This window comes from Trichechus manatus, unplaced genomic scaffold (assembly GCF_000243295.1).
Source record: "Trichechus manatus latirostris isolate Lorelei unplaced genomic scaffold, TriManLat1.0 scaffold00007, whole genome shotgun sequence".
NCBI classification, from domain to species: domain Eukaryota; kingdom Metazoa; phylum Chordata; class Mammalia; order Sirenia; family Trichechidae; genus Trichechus; species Trichechus manatus.
Window position 1 is genome coordinate 30,219,285 of NW_004443943.1, and position 9,307 is coordinate 30,228,591.

The 9,307-nt window shown below is 47.9% G+C and overlaps 1 protein-coding gene across 3 annotated transcripts in view; it reads right to left on the reverse strand.

Moving 5' to 3' along the window:
* SH3PXD2A (SH3 and PX domains 2A) overlaps nucleotides 1–9,307 on the reverse strand; it is a 265,189-nt gene that overhangs the window by 141,133 nt on the left and 114,749 nt on the right. For all 3 annotated transcript variants that reach the window (XM_023741172.1, XM_004370109.2, XM_023741164.1), the window contains exon 4: nucleotides 2,302–2,378. In XM_023741172.1, the coding sequence (XP_023596940.1) occupies nucleotides 2,302–2,378 (77 nt within the window). The remainder of the gene's footprint in view (nucleotides 1–2,301; nucleotides 2,379–9,307) is intronic.

Below are 9,307 nucleotides of genomic sequence, written 5' to 3' on the forward strand. Positions count from 1 at the left end.
AGTTCAGCAGAATTAAAGGTCACTTCTGCACTGCCCTCCCCCCCACCACTCCCGGCCATCTAAGAGTAAATTACTGCCTTCGAGATGGTTGTCTGCATGGTGAACCCACAACACCGCTCTTTGTGGCCTGGCTCTCCGCAGTTCCTGTCTGCACTAATCAGGTTAGGAGGCCCCCCTCTTGCAGACCCTACTTAAATGCCCACCAGCAGCAGCACTGGGGCTCCAGAACCCCCCTGAATCTGATCCCGATTCAGGAGTCCTGTTCAAAGCCTGATCCTAGAAGATAAGATGCTATCAGCTTCCTCCTCCGGATGATCCAGGAGACAGCATTTTCATGGAGCCCAACTGAGCATGCCTCGGGCCCCACCAGCGCAGGGAGGCCCAGGCTGATTTGAGCCGTAAATCCCAGCTGGAAAAGGCTTCCTTCTGCCCTTTGCCCCCTCCTCCATTAGCTTTGCTCGTTTATTTAACTTCTTGGGAAAAGCATAAAGAGAAATGAAAGCTCTGGCTGCAGCCGTCAATTTAGCTGAAAACAGCAAATATCCTTTAAAGAGGAAAATGAATATTGATCTAAAGAAGAGGAGCTTCCAGCTTAAAGGGGAGCTATCACTGAGGCACCCTTTAGGAAAAGGCAGAAAACATGGCCCAAGTCACTGAAATCAAACTCTGATTTAATGGCGAGTATGTGGGAGTGCTCACCTTCCCGTACGAGTACCTAGGTGGTGAAAATGGTTAACGCGCTCGGATGCTAACCAGATGATTAGAGGTTGAAGTCTACTCAGAGGTGCCTCACAAGAAAGGCCTGGCAGTTTACTTCTGAAGAAGCAGGCACTGAAAACCCTATGGAGCACAGTTCTACTCACACACATATGGGTTGCTATGAGTTGGAATTGACTCAACAGCCAACTGGTTTACCTTCCTACAGGCTTAGGAACAGCAATTAATAAATTTAGCAGTTTGGTCCTTATTTTTACTTGCCAAGCATTATGATTCAGAATTATACAGTATTAGAGCAATAAGAGACCACATGGGTAACAATTCTGTGTAGGTACAGAGCATTTCGGAAGTTACAAAACACTCTCCCACTCAATCCCTTTCAAGAACCTTGTGAGATAGTTCTTTTTATCCCCATTTTATAGATGAGGAAAGTAGGGCTCAGAGAGGTAAAGCAAACTTGCCCAAGGTCACACAGCTGGTAAGTGGGGCACTGGGATTTGACCCCAGCTCGTCTCACTCTAATACCAGCACTCGTGACAAAACATTCTACCACACCTGCCTCTCCTCAAGATTCTTGAGCCAGACTCCACAGTAGGTCTTGTTCAGCTAAGAAATTCCAACTCCATTAAAGCCAATGGTGCCCAGTAGTTAACACTAAGTTGTTGGCACCTTGTAATAATAATAACATAAAGCTAGCACTTACTGAATGCTTCTTCTGTGCCATGCACTGGGGCTGTTGCCTTTACATGGGCCATTTCACTCCATCCTCACACCTACCCTCTGTGGAGGTGCTATTCTTCTCCCAATTGCACAGATGTGGAAACTGAGGCTCAGAGAAGTTAAGTAACTTGCCCAAATTCATACAGCTAGTCAGAGGTTCGAACCCAGGCATTCTGACTATCCAGAGGTCACGTGATGAGGACACTGAACTTGGGACAGCTTATCATTCTCACTGCAGGGGTTCTAGGCTCTAATCAAGGTAGAAAGACAGACTCTGGTTCAGGACATAGCTCTTCTCCTGTCTGCTCTTCAGCGCTGTTTTAACGTGGGTCTGTGTGTATGTGTATGTGTGTGTGTGTGTGTGTGTGTGCATATGCACGTGCATGCGTGCACATGTGAGCATTTGCATCTATAAAGATGTGTATATGAACATTTGCATCTATAAGGATTTATGTGAATAAACACATGCGAATTTCAGATGCTACTGAACTCAGAGCTGATTCCAACAATTTCTCAAAAAGAATTCAAGGAAATAATTCTGTGTCTAGCAGAACGCCACTTTCAGAATCCCTTCAGCAGGAGGCTGAGAGAAGTGGTTTAAAACAGTGTTTAGTAAACAAGGACATGTCCAGAAAGGAGTATGGGCCAAGCTGTGAGCCTGAGGCCCTCGTGCCCTAGACGTGGCCCAGTCACCAGGTGACCTCTCCCCGAGGGACACCCATTCCCACCCCTCTGGCCAGGAAACGCCAGGCCTCAGGATGCATCTGCTAAACTACGGCGGAGGGCTTTGTAGACAGCCTCCTTCACAGATGGACAGACTCCCAGACAGGCAGACGTACAGGATGCCCCCAGACATGCCCTTACCCGGCAGTACTCATCAATGGGCTTCAGCCTCTTCACAGCTACGTCCCGGATGTGGCTTCTCCGGAAAAGGATCTTGCCTGGAAGAGAAATGCTCATGAGCTGGGTGGTTTCAGGCAAAACTGCCAGAGGGAACAGAGACTTCTACCTTCTCATTCCCCTCTGCCTGGGCTTCCCAGCTCCTTAGCTGGCCACCACCTGTTGCCTCCTCTGCCCAATGTCAAGGAGACAAAAGAGGAGTGGTCACCTCTCCCGGTGAGCAGGAGGCGCCCAAGGCTAAGGACCCAGGATTTCTCTGGCAGATGAGGAGTCCTGGAGGTTGCCACCTTGGGCTTCCATTCATGAACAACTTGGCCAGGTCACCGTGTCTGGGTCTAATGCAGGATCAATGCCCCAGTGTGGGCATGGTTCTCAAGGGACTTCGCAAATAAACACAAAGGATGGCCCAACCCACATGCTGTGTTTTGTTTTCAGGCCCATCCCTCATTGAGAAACTGGCATTCCTTCCTACCAGCCAGGCAGGAATTCCTATTCTTAGTTTAGTGGGTGGCTATTTCTAGGGCAGGCACAAGCCAATGCCAAGGGAAGCCTGGCTGCCCCAGCCTGAATGCTCCCCAGCCTCTGGTACCCACAGCCTCCAGCCATATTGGCACTGCCCAGCTGGACTGGCAAACCCCTCTACAGGTATGGGCCAGGCTTGCAGGAAATGCCAGCCCATCAAAACTTACCAGCAGGCTCTTCCAAGTTGGCTAAACTCAATCCTAACAAATAGCTCAATGTGTAGTCCTTTACAGTCTGTTAAATTTAGAACCTGAACTCCTCAGTCTGATGTTCACAGCCTTGCATGGCTGGCATTTCTGTAGCCAGTGGCTGTCAATGTCCAGGGCCGATGCTCCCTTCCAGAAGACCTTCCTTGATTGATTGGCTGAGCTGAGAGTAACCTCCCTCTGCAGAACATTCATAACACGCTGTCCATTCCTAAGGTACTTGCCATGTTCTGCTGTGTATTATAGCTATTTGTGAGCCCCCGTCCAGCAGGGGCCTGTGGGATTCATCTTAGGCCCACAGAGCCTGGCCTGCAGTTAGTGGTCACTCCATAGCTGTAAGAGACATCCCTTATCCAAGACCACCTGATTTCCTTCTGGAGAACTTCTCCCTCCACTTTCAGTCCTTGTGGCTTGAATGGGGCTAACCACACCCCCTGGTGACAAGGATAGGCATGTGACCCAGCCTCATCAACCAGAGTCACAGTAATTGACTCATGGATGGGCAGGGGACCCAACACAAGTCAATGAGAGTCAGCCCTGAGGCTTCTGCTGGTGCCCTTTCTCCCACGGTTGCTAAGCTGGTAGGACAAAAGCCTGGAGCTTCTAAACCCATTGCTGTCTAATCAATTCCGACTCAGCGACAGTAGAACTGCCCCATGGGGTTTCCAAGGCTATAATCTTTACAGAAGCAGACTGTCACATTTTTCTCTCATGGAGGGGCTGATGGGTTCCAACCGCTGACCTTTTGATTAGTAGCCAGGCACTTAACCACTGCGCCACCAGGGCTCCTTAAGGAGCTTCTAGTCATCTTTATTATTGCCTGAGAAAGAAACCAACTGAGAGGAAGGACCTATGGCTGGCACATGGTAGGTGCTCAGTAAATGCTTCTTGGATGATTGAAAAGCAGAACCAAGCTATGGCAAGAGGTGGATTCCTTTGACATTGAGCAGCTGGATATAGCAGTTCCTGAATCTAGAGTCTATCCCAGTACTCTTCACTTACATAAAACAAGAAAATTCTTTTCATTATTTAAACCACTTCGAGATGCATTTTCATCACTTGCCCTAAAGGAGTCCTAATTAATGTAATTTCCATCGCATGTGAACAAATATGTAGCTGCATGTTAATCCACGTAAGCTCCTTCTGTCCAGGTCCAAGTGAAGTACTAAGAAAGTCCATTGCCTCAGTTTAGGCTGTTCCCCCACAAGCAGAACTGGAGACAATGATTGGAGTGCAAGTCATTTATTTGGGAGATGATCCTAGGAACTACCACTGGGGAGAGGGGAAGTAAGGAAGGGAAAGGAAGGAAGTATTATCAAGCCAGTTAATCACTGTGGGCAAACGGAGCTCAGTAAGTGCTACTAGGGAACTCTGGGAGACAATGTAGAGTACACCTCAGAGGTTTATCCCAACTGAGGGTGAGGAGGCTGAGATATCTATCCACTAGCTCCCGAAGGTACAAGTTGTCACTGAGGGCTGTTTCCAAGGTCATTAACTCTGGCACTTTTGGCCCAGTGTGCTCCCACGGCTAGAACGAAGCTCTCAGGTAGACAGTCACGGTTGTTCTGATAAAGTAGCCTATGGCAGGTAGAGGTGAATAGGGAAGGGGAGACGGGGGTAAGGTATTGAAAGCAGCTGCTACAGCCATCCCTGACTTACCTGTCACCACAGGTACTGGTCACCAGCCCTGTTAAGTCAGGCAGTGGAACATCAACTGCATCACCTTGTGTGTGACTGGTTTCCTATCTGTATCTCTCATCTCTCCAAATACATTGTGAACTTGAGGCCACTGTCTGCAGCCCATTCCTCCTCTCTGCCCCCCACACTCCACTTAGCACAAGGCTTTGCGTACAGCAGACACTCAGCACATCCTGCTGGTTCATTCACCTTCCTCTCCTAGAATCTTCCTCAGGCTAACCTTCCCTCCCTTTCTCTCTGAAGCCAGAACGAGGGGTCAGCTCCACGTCAGAGAGACAACACTTTGCAGACTGAACAGTGTCACGAGATAAATAGGTCCTGCCGTGTGTTCTTCTTGAAAGCAGATAAAACGTGATTTCTCAAGCCGTGGGAGATAACCGCTTTGATGTGGGGAAGATGTCACAGATTTGGTATTCCCTGCCTCTTTGCCTCCTATCCTCTTTTGGTTGCCTGTCACTTTATTGCTTGCACACTGCAGGAATGGCTATGGGGACATCACATAAAAATAAACACATAGCGTGAGGAGACCCACTCTCAGGACTGACAAAATGACAGGCAGCCCTGAGACCGGAATTCTGGGCCTTCTTCCTGAGTCAGTTATCTGTCAGGATTGGAGGTTGACCAGACCCAGTGATATGGATTGAATTGTGTCCCCCCCAAAATATGCATTGTAATTCCTAACCTCTATGCCTATGTTTATAATCCCATTAGGGAATAGGCTGTCTTTGTTATGTTAATGAGGCAGGATTAGTATACAGTGTATCTTGAGTCAACCTCTTCTGAGATACAAAAGAGATTAAACAAGCAAGCTAGGAAGCAGAGATGGGGGAAGAAAGACACCATGCCACATGAAGATCACCAAGAAGCCAAGGAATAAGGACTTTCCCCCAGAACCAACAGAGAGAAAGCCTACACTAGAGCTGGTGCCCTGAATTTGGACTTCTAGCCTCCTAAACAGTGAGAAAATAAATTTCTGTTTGTTAAAGCCACCCATTTGTGGTATTTATGTTGTAGCAGCACAAGATGACTAAGACACCCAGTGACTCCAGTGGTCAAGTAGTATACAGCAGGACCCTGAAGAACCTGTCCAACAGAGGAATAGAGGAAACTAAAGAGGAGACCATAGAAGGGACCAGGGCCCACAGACCTGCATGGAACAGAAGCCTCATTATTCAAAAACAGCACTCCTGTCCTCTCTCATCCCCTCGGAAAAAAGAAAGGAGAGGACAGAGATGGCCAGAGCAGCCGGCTCCCCTGCCCCAATTCCCCATCTCAAGGCTGGCCAAAGGCCTGATTGTGTCTTGTATCCCTAATGGAGAGATGTATGTACATATGTGTGTATATCTTAAAAAAAAAAAAAAGTTGCCATCGAGTCAATTTCAACTCATAGTGACCCTACAGGGTTTCCAAGGAACAGCTGGTGGATTTCAACTGCCAACCTTTTGGTTAGCAGCCAAGCTTTTAACCACTCTGCCACCAGGGCTCTGTGTATATCTATATGTATTTTAAAAACAAAAACAAAAAACAGTTGCCATGGAATCAATTCCAACTCCTGGAGACCCTATATGTGTCAGAGTAGAACTGTGCTCCATAGGGTTTTCAGTGGCTGATTTTTCAGAACTAGATCACCAGGCCTTTCTTCCAAGGTACCTCTGGGTAGACTTAAACCTCTAACCTTTTGGTTAGCAGCTGAGTGCATTAACTGTTTGCACCACCCAGGGACTCCTGTGTATATGTATGTGTGTATGTATGCATATATAGTCCCTGATCTGGTTGCAGAGACAGAATTAGCAGAAAACAAATAGTGACAGAACCATTTAAGACTTCCATAAGCTACAGAAGGTTTAGAGAGAGAGGGGTGGGGGTGGATGAGATGGGGGGATAGGTGGGGAGGGTTTGCCTGACCCTTACTCCTACTGGTGCCAGAGCATGGAACCTCCACCTTGCATTTTGAGGCCACCCTCTGCAAATGAGGCCACCATGCCAGTGGGCTTGAGGCCTCAAAGTCCCCTCCACAAGGCTCAAAGTCTGTTGTTCAGGTACTAACTCAGAGAAGAATTTCTGTACAAGCCACTTCTCAGTTGATTTTTTGGAATTCCAACAGGGCTTCCCTCTTCCCGCTGAAATCCTGACGTGAGCAGCATTTTCTTTTCTCGGGGCTTTTGGCGCAGTTGGCTGGGGTTGGGGGGGTGGTTTGGGAAGAGGGAGGGAAGATCTGGAAGGGATTCTACCATCTTGACTTCTCTGATAGGAATCCAAACCGCACTATGAGAGCCAAATCGGTGACTGTATTAAAAAGGGGAGAAAAAAAGAAGGAAAATCCCCATTAAGGAAGCAGAGACCACAGGGCATCAAGGGCCTCTTGTGAGTCTAATTCAGCCCATTTACAGTAAGGCGTGGCTTCTGCCAGAGGCTTCAACGCCCCGCAGATGCTGCCCCAGAAATATGATAAGCATAATAAGGAAGATTATACACGGGGCATGCAACAGACCTCATGACTTAACTCATTCCTGAAAGGGGAGAAGAAATGTAAATGGGTTAAAAGTGTGCTGATGGAGGTCCCTCTTCCTGCCACTCTGGGCTGGGCTGGGCTGGGCTGGGCTGGGAGGTGGAACAAGCAGATGGAGCATATATTTCAGGGGCGGGAGCCCTGGGTTCAAGTCCTGCCTCTGTGTGTGTGTGTGTGTGTGTGTGTGTGTGACTTTGAAGTAGGTTCCTCCTCCACTGAGGCCTTCACCAGAAAAAATAAGTCATGGTTTAAAGCAAACAGCCACACATGGCGTATGCTGTGGTGAGTTCTAAGAATAACCCCTCTAAAAACTAACTAACCAACTAACTAACCTCACAGCCTACTTCTTTGATGCCTGAGATTACAGAATCAGAATTTAATTTTTTTGGGGTGGGGGGAGGAGTTATTCACATTATTATTATTATTTTTTAAATTGTGCTTTAGGTGAAAGTTTACAGAGCAGATTAGTTTCTCATTAAACAATTAATACACATATTGTTTTGTGACATTGGTTGCCAACCCCATGACGTGCCAACACTCTCCTCTTCCCAACCTTGGGTTCCCCATTTCCATTCATCCAGCTTTCTTGTCCCCCCCTGCCTTCTTGTTGTTGTCTCTGGGCTGGTGTGCCCATTTAGTCTTGTATACATGGTTGAACCACGTGTGTTAATGTTTGTTTTATGGGCCTGTCTAATCTTTGGCTGAAGGGCGAACCTCAGGAGTGACTTCAGTACTGAGTTAAAAGGATGTCTGGGGGCCATACTCTTGGGGTTTCTCCAGTCTGTCAAACCAGTAAGTCTGGTCTCTTTTTGTGAGTCTGAATTTTGTTCTACATTTTTCTTCAGCCCTGTCCACACCCTCTTATTGTGATCCCTGTCAGAGCAGTTGGTGGTGGTCACCAGGCACCATCTAGGTGTGCTGGACTCAAATAATTTAATTTTTTTTAATTTAAGCTTCTGGTTAAGATACATAAACCTCTCCCTGGAAAACAGCACAGTAAAGCCTTATTAATCATTCACACCTGAGTATGAATAAGCATCTACTCCTTACTTGGGAATAGGGTCTACTTAGGGGAGATGGGAGAGAGCACAGAGCACAGAGGCCTTGATGGAAGAGGATCTGATGGGCAGAGGGGAGAGGAATGGAGAGAAAAATACTCAAAGACAGCCTTTGCTGGCTTCCCAGTCTTCCTGCAAACTGGCCCCACCCTTGAAGTTCAGCTGTATTTCCTGCTGGTGTGGCTTCTCAGCCTTCACCTGGGTTAACCCTACCTATGCTATAGCGTGAACTGCTGGTGGGGAGGCCCTGCCTGTCTCTCTAGTCCTGCCCCTGAAGGTGCTAAAATGCCACCTCTGACCTGCCTGGGGATGGCAGGCCACTTGCTCACCTGCTGGGCTGCTTTCAGCCTCTGCTGCGGCTGAGATGACATCCCCGCTGTCTGCAGCCTTGAGCCCAACACCTAATCCTGCTTCTTACCTGCAGCTCCTGGCCTTCCTCACCCATTGCTTGGACCAGCAGAGACAGGGCTCATTTGAGTAAGGGAGGCTGGAATCTGAGGCACTTGCAGGCTCTGGGAGGAGAACGTCCAGATGGGGGAGGTTAGCAACCCCCGGGATCCTGACTCCATGCCCTGAGTTTTGACTCACATGAAACTTTTTTTAAAAAATTTTTTCCCACATCAAAATTTATACATACATTGTTATGCGACTCTAATTGCTCCCGCATACTGTGACAGCACACTCCTTCTTTCCACCCGATTCCATGTCTATTCAACCAGCTCCTAACCCTCTCTGCCTTCCCATCTCACCTCCAGACAGAAGCTGCCCGTTAGTCTCTTGTATCTACTTGAGCTAAGAGGCACACTCCTCACGAGTATCACTTTATGTCCCACTGTCCAGTCCAATCCCTGTCTGAAGAGTTGGCATCAGAAATTGTTCTAGTTCTGGGCTGATAGAGAATCAGGGGGCCATGCTTTCCAGGGTTCCTCCAGTCTCAGTCAGACCATTAAGTCTGGTCTTTTTACTAGAATTTGAGT